The sequence below is a fragment of the Schistocerca gregaria genome, chromosome 2, assembly GCF_023897955.1.
Source record: "Schistocerca gregaria isolate iqSchGreg1 chromosome 2, iqSchGreg1.2, whole genome shotgun sequence".
NCBI classification, from domain to species: domain Eukaryota; kingdom Metazoa; phylum Arthropoda; class Insecta; order Orthoptera; family Acrididae; genus Schistocerca; species Schistocerca gregaria.
Genome location: NC_064921.1, coordinates 573,720,908 through 573,735,755, shown reverse-complemented (window position 1 = coordinate 573,735,755; position 14,848 = coordinate 573,720,908). Strand labels below are relative to the sequence as shown.

Here is a 14,848-nt window from a genome sequence, read left to right as displayed (position 1 = left end):
CATGGGGAAACTCATCTGGATATAAGACTGTATTTAAATGATAAAAAAAGGCCATCAGATGTATTGCGGGACTCACACTACTGGAATCATGTAGACACTACATCAAGGAAATGAATATTATGGCAGTACCTAGTTTATACATTTATAATTGCCTAGTATACATGAAAGAAAACCTGGATAATTTTGACCTTAGGATGTCAATACACCATCATGACACTAGACAGAAATGTGCAATTGAGAAGCCCCGCCAGACTAGCAAAGATAGCTATAAATATCTCAGTGTCATATTTTAACAAACAACCTAAAAATGCTGACTCAGTGCCCCTGAATAAATGAAAGTGTGTAAGAACCAAGTGTGTAAATAGCAAAGCCTCCTATACAGTGAAAGAATTTGAAGAATGTGTAATAGATGATTTGGAGTTTTGAGATGAAACTATACTACATTATAAATTGTAATATTTATTACGCTACCACTGTGGTATGTTGATTCACTGTGCCATATTGTATAAGGCAAACAGGGAAAATATTTATGATTGTTATAATTGTATACAGATTATTTAGATACAAAGAGACTAACATGATATGCTGATTCATTGTGGCATACTGTATTTGGTTTGCAAAAACCAATCAGTTTTTGTTAAAATGTACTTTTGTAAAGTAGTTACTTATGTAAAAGCCTCCCTGCAACATAATTGTAATATAACTGTAATGCTTTAACTATACAACATTTTCAACATTTGATGACACTACTTAAATGTAAACATGTTCAAAGTCGAATAAATATTCTATTCTATTCATTTCTATTCATCCTTCAATTTGCACAGTTAAACGACATCAGCCACAAAGAAGTTATGTGAAAGAATTTGCCTTGGAGAAATTAATAAGAGTATGATACACAAATATTTGTACAGACTAATTCTTACAATAAAGTGCACATGGCCATGTTCTCACCATGCCAATTTTCATCAATACAAGATGAGTATTTACATTATTATGTAAAAGAGACAAAAGAAAAAATGAATACAGCAGGTATTTATCCTCAGTGTGCAGCCAAGGGAGACAATGATAGGAACACAATTACATTAAAGTAAACTGTTTAGTCCATTAATATTTATTATTATGTTTTGTTTATATTAAGTTGAACAATCATCTATGTCCAAAGCAGTATTACAGAAAATATCCATGTTTCATATATATATCTTCATATATATATTTGAGTCTAAATGCAGTATACAGTCTTGAATAACCAGGAATGATCAATCATAAAGGTCCTTATGAGTAATAATACAGTGGAGGAATCATAAAACTTCTTTACAGTACATATAAAAAAGTAAAAATTTTTTTTTCAGTGAAAATAGCGTAAGCATGCCTTTTTACATTGTCATAAATTGACATAACAAATACAAAGTAAACACCAACAATGTGCAGGGAAGAGTGGTGCAATTATTTGTCAAAACCATGACAGCACAAAAACATTCCACCTTCAAATATGTATATTTGTGACAGAATACAGGCAAGAAACAGTTTACAAATACTTTCTTGTTAACTACTCAGACTTTAATTCCTTAAGTTTAATGTCAATGTGTCTGATTAAGACTTCATAGCAATCATCCTTTATTTTCGTATTTTGAGAGGGATAAAATTTTATCATTAAGGATTTTAATAATTTGCTGCAAACACTTTCATCAGAAAAAAACAATTTTTCACAACTATCCAAAACATAGTTCTTTCTTAAATGTATTTAAAGACATAGTGATGATCCTCACCTGACTGCTACCCTTAACAAAATTTTACATAGCAAATAAATAAGAAAATAATCTGCAGTTTCAATTTATGAATGTTTCTTTACCTTTGTGAATTATTACACATTTAAATGAAATATAAAACATTTTCCAGGTATGGCAACTTCTTAGGCATCTTTCTCGTATAATTCTTTTATATTAATTAACTATTTGATTTCATATGTACCAAAAAAACTGAAGCAATATGATAGACATACCCAAAATAAACAAGTATGGCCACACAAAATTTTTAATATCTTCGTTACACTTAACCCTAGCATCTCTATTCTGGCTTCAAATCATTTCTGAGAAAAAGCTAGCTTTGTGTTGCAAAAGAATTACAATTAATAGCTGGTTATTCTCCACCGACAACAAAACAAAATATCATTTTCTAACTCACTGCTCATAATGACCTTAAATGTGAAATATGTCACTTCAAGCATACAGAGGCATTTATCAAAGCATAATGTCATGAGTACTGGAAGGAAAAAAAGTAAAATTCTCTCATACCTGAAATCTGACTCTTCACAAGTATACAAAAATTAAGAAAAATAAAACATTAAACCATTAATGTCGAGGATTGTTGAGTATGACAGCTTGCTTTCCGAAGAAAGGGACAATACTGTTTGGTGCAAGAAAATTTTTACAAGAGAAACATAATTTATTGGGGAAGATATTAGAATGTACCAGATGGTAAAGACATATAACAAAGTTACTGAACTGAACATGTAATTTGTTAGGTGTCATACAAAGAACAAATATAAAAGTTAAAAAAAATGATGTATTAGTAAAAGTTATTGCTTTTTAAAGAGAAAACTAAAAATCTCTGATGAATATTAAGAAAAAGAATTAAAGTCTGATATAAAACACTTCGTTACACAACATGTAGGAAAATGGCATAATTAAATATGAGGATGACCAGAAAAGCCATGAAAAACTAAAAATAATAATACTGACAGAAAGAATCCTCTCAGAAAGGATGGTCACAAACATCATAAACTGCCACTAGTCTATGTGTCCTGAGTTAGCTTGCTCTCTGTTCGAATCCAATATTTATGATACTTCCAAATTTACAAATAACTCTATTTGGGAATGGCCATTCATCATTTGCATACACAGGCCTCAATACATTCAAATGACTCAGTATTTTGGTTTCTGTTTGTGTTGTATTAATCAATCCAAGTACATATACTTCAGATTTTATACTGACAGATGGGATTATATGAACCACAAAAGAGCATTACCACATTATCATTATTAGACATGCCAAAATCTCAAGAAGGTATTATCATTAACCATTATAGTTATACCATAATCTCTTCAATAAATATATCCATTTCACCTTATTATTGTAACTGTAATCGGATAGAAAAAAAATTTATTCACCAAGCAATGTCAGGAGAAAACACACACATAAAAAAAGGTTTTACGTATGCAAGCTTTCAGAGCCAGTGGCTTTTCCTCCTGGCAGAAGGGTTGAAAGGCAAGGAAGAGGGGTGAAGGAAAAGGGATAGAGTTCAGGAACGTCACACAGAACTTCAGGTTAGGGGAAACTTACTGCCCAATAAATCTAACTTTGCTGAACTCCACCACTTTTCTCAAACCTCTACAGTCCATTTCCTTCACCCTTCTTTCTTCCTCTTCAACACTTCTACCAGAAGAAAGAGCTGCTGCCTCATCCTTCCCTTTCAACCCTTCTGCCAGAAGAAAGAGCTGCTGGCTCTGAAACTTTGTGTACTTAAACCTTTTTTTATATGTTTGTTCTCCTGCTACCACTTAGTGAGTACATTTTTTATCAATCCAATCACATTAAATTGTCAAAAAATGATTATTTTCATTCTTATAATTATTGTAACTGTCATTGTTAACTTGGCTACTATCTTCATATTTTTGTAAGTAATTTAAACAAAGGAAACTATGAATAAAGCACAAAAGATTTGATCTGGCAGTTAGTTTTTCATACATTATAAATTAACTTAATACATGGGCGTGGGAAATATTTGTAGGAAAATTCAGAAGAAAGCAAGACAGAAAGGGGCAATGCAGAAAATGAAATAAAATCAATACACACAACAATGATGGAAAATAGCAATAAAATGTATTGTGCAATATATCCTATGGCAAAGAAGACTCCTCATTGCAAAGAATGCAAATTCAACCATCAACAGCACACAACACTGTAAAGTAGTGGAGTATTGTCTTTTGAACAGACAAATCTTATTTACAAGAGATGAAAAATGGAATAACAATAATGCATGCATGCATGCAGTTTGTAACAAAAAAAAACAAAACAAAACATATGGTACTTATGACAGTAACTGATAATATACATACTGAATAAAGTGTGCACCTTAGCTAAAGTGCATAGTAGCAGTCCTAGCGATTGTTAAATATCATCCTACTAGTTCATCCTATAGTTTTTGTATTAACTATTGTCTCCAACATGTATTTCAAACATATCCTACTGCTTCAGATGACAATGGTTCCAAGAAGGCAATCAATAATCTGGCAGAGTACAAACAGGACAATTTGGGCCAGGTTCTCAATTTACCTGATCTCTCCCTCCATTTGTTTAGTTGATTCTAACTCTCCATGACCCCATGGACTAAAACATGCCAGTTTCTTCTGACCTGTATGTTCTCTCACAGACTTTTCAAGTTGGAATCCATTAGTTCTCTGCAATGCCATCAATCCATCTCATCCTTTGGTGTCCTCTTTTTCTTGCATCTTTGATCTGCCTTAGCATTAACATCTTTTTCAGTGAATCTTATATTCTCATAATGTGTGCAAGTAAGTCAGTTTTTCTTTCAGTATCAAGCTTTCCAAGGAGTGGTCTGATTTTATTTTTTATATTACTGACCTATTTGTTGTCTTTGAGGTCCACAAAACTCTAAGGAGTTTCCTCCAACATCACATGTCAATAGCTTCTATTCTATGCTGTTCAGCCTTTCTTATGGTTCAGGTCTTTATCCATAAACCATAACTGGAAAGATCATAGTTTTTACTATTTGGATCTTTGTTGTTACAGTTATGTCTCTACTCCTTAAAGAATGGTCAGGGCTGGACTTTGCCTTTGTGCAAAGCAACAAGTGCCTCTTAATTTTGTGGCTGCAGTTACCATCAGCAGAAATCTGGCAGCTGAGATAACTCAACACAGAAACTACCTCCATTGTCTCTCCTCGTACGTGCCATGAAGTGATAGGTGTAATTGCCACAATTTTCATTTTCTTGACTTCAGCAATAGACCAGCCTTTGCACTTCCTTCTTTCATCTTCAGCAAGAGGACCTTTTTATTCTGGTTTCTTCTTCATTTAACCTCACATTTCTCATTTTGTGCTATGCATACACAAAGAATAAATGTGGTGACAATATGCAGCCTTGCCACACTACTTTCTGGATCACGACTCTTTTAGTTGCTCCATATATGGGTCATAACATGACTTCTTGGTCAGAGAGTAAATTCTGTAGAAGTAAATGAGGTGATTTGGTACTCCCATTTTTCTGAGTACTTTCCATAACTTATTATGGCCGACACAGTCAAATGCATAATTGCTGATCAATACAACACTCTTTATAAGACAGCCTCTAAATATTTTGTTATCCATAACTCAATTCTTTTATGAGCAAAATCAAAAATTTTAAGAGTTTATTTTACATGTGTCCAAAGAAAATTACCTGCTACATACAAATTTACCTGATACACATAGATTCACCTGGCACATAGAAGAAATTGAACAGTTTCGGAAAAAAAAAAATAATTAAGTGAAGCATCTGATCCAAAAGAGATCATAGATAATCACTGAATCTTGTAACTTCATCCTATTCATCAAAGCATTCAGTTTCTAAGCTTCTCTCTGTGTAGTCACATTCTGATCATTTTTAATTTATTCCTGTCCATCAAGGCCAGGTTATATTAAATTACCTATGTGAAGCTGGGAGAGAAATAAAGCCAGTTGTGACATATGACACAACACTCTTCATAAGACAGCAAATAAATATTCCTCTATTGATAATTCTAGTCCTTTGTGCATAAAATAAAAATTTTAAGTGCTTATTTTACATCTGTACAAACAAATTTTTAACTTGAGAGTGCTACTAAAGAAGGATCATAAAAGATGCATACCTAACATTTAAGTCTACATTGAACATCTTCCTTTCATTATTTATTTGTGGCATTCCGTACAGTAAACTATTGTATTGGAATAAGTGAAAGTGTGGTTATAAAACCACACTACAATGTAGAGTTTCCAAAGGATTCTAATAGGAAAAATGATCTGGAAATCTTATTTGGGTCGTACACTGATCTCATTCATTAAATTTCCAACATGTGTGAATAAAGGCAGTAGGCCTCTAATGGATAATGTCTTCTTTGATGATGTTCAAAGCAAGACAATAGCTGCATACCAGTAATGCTCTCTCTGATCATGATACACTTAGATTAAATAAGATAGTGCCTTACAGTATACATATTTCTTAGAGGAAATCACTTAGAATAATTAATGACTCTGCTTAAATGTTTTTAAGAAATTTTTAAGACATGATGTACAAAGAAATTTATAAGGAAGCAAATGCTGACATAAAATTTAATGTATTCCTTGATAAATTCCTGCTATTATTTGACGATAGATTTCTGCATAAGTTAATCAGAAATGACATCTCAGAATCCATGGATCACTAGAGTGATTTAAGTATCTTATGAAAGGAAAAAGGAAATTTACGTGTTGGTATCCTCCAGTAGTTTCACTTTACAAAAACTACTCAAAATTACAAAGAAAAATTATAAAAAATTCTTTACATTTGCATATTATGTCAAACATCAGTAATTCTGTTAACAGAGTTAAATCTATTTCGAATGTGATGTAACAAGTGACAGGATTAATGGGCTGCAGAACAGGATAACCCTGCTATTGATTCAAATGGAAGGCTATAAATGATGTCACCAGTAGCTGGTATGTTTAATAATCATTTCTTACATGTAGTAGAAAATATATGGACAAACAGTTCAAGAAAAGATTCAAAGAAATATGTTGAAAAACCGATCACATAAAAATTCAATTGTATGAATGTTCCACCAACTTTGCTCTTTGAAATGAAGAAAATGATATATTCTCTAAAAAATAAAGGCTCATCTTGATTTGATGGTTTTTCTTACAGAGTACTAAAGACTTGTTCCCACATAAGTACTGTTTCTCTGAAATATGTGATGCAGCACTAACTAAGAGCATTTTTACAGAGAGATTGAAATATGCCATTGTTAAAGGTAAGTAAGGTGAAAAGAAGGGGTATCAACTACTACCAACCTGTTTCACTACTTGTCATTATTTTTCAAAATTTTCAAGGAGATGATGTATTTTAGAACAACATTCCACCTTAGTAACAATAATATCCTCAGTAAATAACAGTTTCTATTTCAGAAGTGTTGCTCAGCTGAGAATGCCATTTGCATGTTCATTCATCAAATTTTACAAGCATTAAATAACAAGATAATACCTTTTGACAATGTTATTCACACACACACTACTGCATAGACACCCAAACATACATTCCTATGGGCACGGCAAGACTGATTATTGATGTTTGTTTATTGAAAGCAGATGCCTGAGTTGGGAACGGGGTACAGAAGGATGCAAGGACGGAGTAGCGAGAAACATGCAGGTCTTTGGACAGATGACCCCATGGCCACACAACATGATGAGAAGTGCACAGAGGGTAGAGCAAAAAGAGATGTGGAAAATAGACAGGGAAGGAAAGGGAGGGAAAAATATGGAGGTGGGAAAAAGAGAGAAAGGTGAAGATGAAGAAGGAGAAGGGAGAGGAGAGAGGAGTGAGAGGGGTTGTAAAGTGAGGAGAGAGAATGGGGGAGGGAGGGAGTGAGTGAGTGAGTGAGCGAGTGAGAGAGAGAGAGAGAGAGAGAGAGAGAGAGAGAGAGAGAGAGAGAGAGAGAGAGTATGAATATATGGAAGGGGGGGGGGGGGGGGGGGGGAGAGGTGAGAGAACGCAGTGCACAATCTGCATGGAGGAGTGGTGTGGACAGAAGAGAGAAGGGAAAAGGTAAGGTGCATAGTTCACAGAAACTTGTGCTGGAAGGGAGTATCCAAATGGCCCCTGTAATGAAGCAGTGGTTGATGTCATTTGTGTTGTGGTGTGTAGCATGCTTGGCAACTGGATAGTCAAGTTTGCAGTTTGCCACAATCTGGTGACGGCCATTCATTAGAGGGTACGGTTGGTTACTCGTAATGCCCACATAGAATGGTGTACAGTAATTGCAGCATAGTTGATTTATAACACGGCTGCTTTCACATGTGATACTACCTTTAATTGGGTAGGAAATGTCTATGACTGGGCTGCGGTAGGAGGTAGTGGGGGTAGCTCTGTGGGACAAATCTTGCACATGGACCGACTACAAGGGTATGACCCATGGGGTGCAGGATTGGGAGTAGGATTGTAATAGGGCTGGAGAAGAATATTCTGTCCTTGTGTGTTAATGTGTGTACTTTTGCTAGAAAAAGAGCTAGAGCTGGAAAGGCAGTGTGAATGCTGTTTTCTGTTACATGTTTCTGTGCTCTGCACACTGATTCCCTAAAACTAACTAACTAATTACGGAGCACTGTATGAACTGAATGATTTTTTTCCTGCCTCTATATTACACACCTGTCCAGTCATTCCACATTAAGTATAAAAAAAATTGATGAAATGGGTGCACTGCTGACAAGAAGAATCACCAGTTATGAAAACATACCCTTTTCTTATTCAGGGGAAGTTAAGTTAGGTAAAAATAAATGTAAGCCTAATCATTAAAATGCCAAAGCCATCATCCATAATAAAGGTCAGAAAGTATCGTTCAGGAACAGAACAGTTAGTTTTTTCCCTAAAGTAGTCATCTTTATAGTGTTAAATCTACAATTTTGCTTCCCCCATTTTGCAACAGATGGCAATAGCAGCAAGTGGTGGTGCAGATGGTATGTCTTAAGCACCATGCAAGAAACTAAGACATTTGTAAACATAACATCATCAAAATAGTGGTCAATTTGTGATTGCATCATAAAGTTATTCCCAACTGAATATGTCAACTTATGAGTACAGTCCTCGTCATTCATGAGAAGTTTTAATTTTCTGCTTTAACATGAAGAAGTCTGTGGCTGAAGTTCATAAAATGCTGGGTAAGACTTATGGTGAAGCACCTATTAGTGAAAGAACATGCAGAGAATGCTTTCAACCCTTCAAGAATGGTGATTTTGGTGCCAAAGACCCACATGGCCATGCAAGAGTGAAGGTTTTTGAAGCTACTGAAATGGACAGAAACAATAACAGGAGATCGTTATCAAAAGCAACTGATGTGTTTGAGCTGAGCACAGTAAGATAAATAGCCACAATACAGCAATAGACATGAAAAGGTGATTTTGCAGCATGATAGTGCTTGACACTATGTCACAAAACCCATCAGAACATACTTTGAAACGTTGAGATAGGAAGTCCAACTTCACCCGCCACATTCTGCAGACACTGCTCCCTCTGAGTACCACCTTTTGCAATTAATGGCATATAGCCTGGCTGACGGCACTTCTGGTTGTATGAACAAGTGCAAAACTGAATCAAATCATGGATCTCCTCAAAAGACACACACTTCTTCTGCCGTGAGATTTGATGCTGACCAAAACAGGGGACACAGCAGTGGCCAGTGATGGCCAAAACTTTGGATCACAATTTTTTGTACATTTTTAATAATGAACCCCTGAACTTTGAGAAAAAAATGGTGGAAACAAAGTTGTAAATCCAATACTTAGAAAGTTATGAGAAAAATTTAAACAGAAAAATATCTGTAATCATGAATGTCCTGGATAGGAATTCATTTCTCTTATTAAGATATCAGCAGTGGCCTTTGCAAATTTTTTTAATAATGATATGGACCTAATAAGATCAAGAGATTTATGAAACTGGAGCAACATGTATTATGTGCAAGGAGGAATATGACTTGACTCAGCAATTATTAAAACTTGACTCAGCAATTATTAAATGAAATTTCTCACATTGAAATGTAGTGCACACTGCAATGATTAAGTGCATGGCTTTTAAGTGCATCCAAAACCATTATTCTGCCTTGTTACTGTTACTCTTAAATTATTATGAATTTCACTGAAATATTTACCACAGATATGATAATATATACTGAGAGGATGTAAATGTTTTGGGAGTATAGACCAATAAGCTTTAAACTCTGTTTATAACTCTGTATATAATACTGGAACTCTTATGTATATCCAGCTAATCTATTTTTCACAACTGTTCTTACAGTTTTTGTGATTATTTCATTCTAGCGGTAATTTTGCAATGTTTGCAAATGAAAATGTAGACAATTCTTGTGCATCCTTCTATGTTTGTGGACATGGTGTTATACTACCTAAGGAACAAGCAGTTACAGTTCTATTTTTCTTTTTCTAAGAGAAAAAAGATGATAATGTTGATTTGAAAGTGAAAACTAGTAGTAAGACTGATGGTGAATACAAAACAGATGATTTCACATGGCTATGACTGGCTTACACTTTTTCTTCTGGTGGAAATAAACATCATTGCAGTAATTATATGGAAAGCATAACATACTTGGTAACGAATTATATCTACAGATATGAACAAGATTTTGTGTCATAAAAGTACTGTGAACTCAAGTAAATTATCTCAAATGAATTCTAACTTTGCCAAAAGAATTTGCGGACTTATTTGATAACAGACATGAAAGCAATAAAATTTAGTAACCAGTAACAAATTCTGAGTATTACACAGAGAAGTATGGCTATTTGTCTTAGTTTTGTTGAATGGATCCTTGGTCAATGGCTATAAAATAAACAAGTTAATGATCTTCTATTGATTTAAAAATTGTTCTCCTCAACTGTTATTTGTGAGGTAGCAACGCTACAGCATTGTTATTTTTAAGGACAGAATATTCATGCATTATTCGCAAACATTATCTATAAGTTGGCTAAAGGAGATTTATTAAATATGAACTAACTAAATGCAGGAAGAAGTAATGAGCAAATAACAACAATCACCTGAAACAGAAATTACATAACAGTATCAGTATAAATTACTATACATTGTATGCCAAAGAGACTGGCTGAAAATAATAACTCTATGTAAAGTAGCCAGAGATGATACAGAACACAGTTTGAAGTGTTGAGGTGTAAATTCCAAGATGCAGTAATGCACATTATGTTTCCTAAAACAGTGGTATAGTGCTGCTCATCAACTGTATAAAAGTCATTCTGGAACTCTGAACAGCTCAAAAATTAATACTGATTATTGGGTTTGGAATTATGAGATTTATTCTCCAAGAGTGGATTTTCAGTGAATGTGTAAGAAGAACAGTTTTTCATTGCCACAGTAAGAGGTAGAAAACTTAGACATTTTTTATTAACTAACTAAAAGAGATTCTCAAAGTGAATACTGCCATGCAGTGGACTCTATCAAGAAGCTCTTCCTGCAGCGCATTCAAAAATCACAAAAACAAGAGCTGGGTGATAGCAATATATCAGTATGAGCAGCATAAAATGTCTGTATTTGACGACTTCAAATTATAAGCATACTCTGCTGGAAACAAAAACAAACTTTGCTTTCTATGCAAACGGAAGAAAAATGAAATATTGTATGGGGATGGCCTCACGTCAGGTAGACTGGCCACCTGGTGCAAGGCTTTTTAGTTGACATCATTTTGGTGCCTTGCATGTCAGTGAGGATGATATGAAAATGAAGACAACACAACATCCAGCCCCGAGCAAACAAAATCTCCGACCCTGCTGGAAATCAAACCTCGGCCTCACACGGCATTCGGCCCTGCTGACTGCTCACCTATTGAGGTGGACAAATGGAAAAAAAAGGCAGAGAGAAGGAGCTGTTTTATGCAGAGCATTACAAATATTTTTCATAAGAACTTCTTGATTTTTAAAAAAGTTACTGATTCCATCTTCACAAACATGTTGCTTATAAAATATATAAATAAACATTTCAGAAAACGATAAATGAAAGAAGGACATAAGCCTCATTCAGATCTTTTACAAAAGCTTTAGAATCGAAAAATGTGATTAAAAAAATAAAAGTAAATTATTCACTGACTTCCTTATTATTAGGAGTCATAGTCCTTGTGTAAAAATGTTGACAACCAACATGACATTTTCACTTCAAACTCTCACATACCAGAACAATTGGATTAAAATTACAAAATCTCTATGGTAAAATAATGAAACCTATATTCTTGACATGTACTATGTCATGTAATGTAGTTACTTTTATAACAACAGTAATGAACCACTGGGAATTCGTTAAAAATCTGAAACTGCAGTAGTGTATCCCGAAAAATAAACAGCAGTGAAATGGCGAATGCATTATCATTACTGAAACAGCGATGTAAAATGAAAGTGTAAATGTTCACTATTTACATTTCACATCCAGAAGAGCAAAGTAAAAGACATCATCTTCATAGTAAGGAAACAGAACTGAATGGAATGAACATGTGATGGCAAAAAGAATTCTTAACACAAATGTTCCAGAACAAGGACCATAACAAATAAGAAATTATATAATCAAGGGAACTTACTTTCTGTTTTGTTACAGTGTCATGAGAAAACTATGGTGAAATTGTTATAACACTTTGTAACATACAATTGAACACAACACAAACTTTGCTTTTTGAGAAATGGCCAATGGATAGTCATAGTTAAATGAGATAAAATATTATTCCTGGTCAAATATATTGCAGAAGTAAAAAATTTAAGCTAGCCCTATAAAATCAAATTTTATAACCAATTTGTCAAATTATTTACAAAGTGGCTACATTATCTAATAGTAGTCAGTTAGTTGCATATTTGATGAAGTGGCTTCAAACAACTATTATCATAACGCATTTCTATATCTGAAGCACTTTAATAGTTTTAGGCGATCAGTTACATTGGCTCACTTTCTCTATCCATGAAGAGAGATACTGCAGTGGACTTAAGGAATATGACATGTATTATGGAGAAGCAGGGATCCAATTCCTACACATCCAACTTAGTTTTCAATATTTTCCAAAAATCTCATCACGAGTATGCTTGTACGGTTCCTTCCATAAGGGCACAATTACCCTTGTTTCATTCTCCAGTTGATTATATTATAAACTGACTGTCAATTAGAAGTTCAGTTTGAATTTTCCTTGATTCTGCTTGTTCAATGAAGAATTGATTTTTGTCAAAAAACTAGCTGATAGTCTTACCCTGTTGAAAGAACTTCAACTACAGAAATTTGAAATTATAGATACATTAATCTGGTTTATAGCACAAATCTGATGAAAACTGAAAGGGCCCACAAGACAAACTTAATACAAAACTAAAATAACAGCAAAATCTGTTAAAGCATTACATTTCACATAGAAATTATATGGACTGAATATCAAATACACTTCTAAAAATATGAGTATTATCAATACATATATACATGTATAAGTAACAGACACTAAAAATATGTTAGCACCTTTCAAAACTCTGGTCCCTCAGTGTTCAACTGTCTTTTTATTCTGGAATGGTCCCTTGCGTATCTTCCTTTCTGTTATGCCCAATGATAACATAAATATTTCATTTGCTGGTAGATAGTAATGACTTTAATATGTAGCAAATCAATTAATGTTCTCACATGCATATAGAAGAACTGATCAAATATATCATTTTCCACGGGACCACCTACTTAATTTCTTTTGAACTCAGAAAAAATCTATGCGTAACACCATATAAATAGACATTTTGAACAATCAAATTACAAAGGTCTCATACAATGGTTCACATAATTATTCTTACAAATAAGTAACTGCCACCATATTAGGGAGATTCTGCTATAAATATTAGAATTGTACATATTACATTCCAGTCACATAAGTCAATTAGGACTAGCACACAATTTTGGTTAATTAGTGCCTTTTACAGCACAATCATCACAAAGGTTAAGGCACCTTATACAATACAATACTGAATGCACTGATTCATATTAAAAGTCTTCGAACACCACATTCACAGCAAAACTTTGCTACGCTCACAGGATACTGAGCTCCACACTCATGACAAAATTTGGGCAGGTGGGATATTACTGCTCCTTGTTGATGTCCTTTTTTGCGATCATGATTTTGAGACAGAATCACTGTGTCACCAGTGCCTGGCCTGGTTACCTGAGAAGAAAAAAACAGTGTTAAAATAAAATGTATGAATAAGGGTTACTTCCAGTTTCAAGATGTTTGTGATATTGATGCACATAGAATTATTGGATATGTTGTCTGCAAATGTAAGTATGTTCATTACAACTCCTATTTAAATGTGAACAATAAAACTTTTTGGCTGAATTTATAACCTTAAAAGATTTACAAATTACAGCTAATAAGTAAAATGAAATGCAAAAACTAAACAGTGATGATATGAGAGGATTTATGCAGTTCACTATAAAACTCCATTCATAATAACATGGTTGTCACTTGCTACTTTTTTCACAAACTCTGAAGTTCTTTTTTTGGGTTGTTGAAACTTGTAACTGGAAATCTAAAACTGATTTACCCATGACCATCAGATGTTTTCATAGTTGTCTGCTTAAATGTTGTATGTCTGCATGCCTTTATCTGAGTTCAGCCTGTTCAGTTTCCTTTTACCTTCCTCACTTTATTTTTGGTTCCCTGCTTGATCATGATGTATGAATTGTTTTCACTTACCATGTTTTTACAAGCAAAGCTGAACAAGGATGACCAAAGATGATACCAGAGGAATGGAATTGCAAGAAAGAAGACTATTAGGGAAATATAACAAAAGCACAACATAAGGTTGGATGATCAGCACTTTATACATGGAGAAAAATAATAATTGATATTACAATGAACCATTTGTAATATATAAATGAGAAAATAATTGGTGCCAGCAACACCTTATCTCCAATAACAAAAACATTACTAGCCCTATTCCTCGAGAGAGAATAAATTAATGGTCACTAGGACTTTGCCTTGTAGTTGTCCAGAGGCTGAATTTTTAATACTAGATACTTAGAATGTTACCTCCAGAACACAGTTCCAA

At 33.9% G+C, this 14,848-nt stretch overlaps 1 protein-coding gene across 2 annotated transcripts in view; it reads right to left on the bottom strand.

The window, feature by feature from the left end:
- Positions 1–1,095: 1,095 nt before the first annotated feature.
- Positions 1,096–14,848, bottom strand: part of LOC126333081 (uncharacterized) — a 330,586-nt gene continuing 316,833 nt past the window's right edge. For both annotated transcript variants that reach the window (XM_049996711.1, XM_049996712.1), the window contains one exon: positions 1,096–13,962. In XM_049996711.1, the coding sequence (XP_049852668.1) occupies positions 13,780–13,962 (183 nt within the window). In that variant the 3' untranslated portion in view covers positions 1,096–13,779. The remainder of the gene's footprint in view (positions 13,963–14,848) is intronic.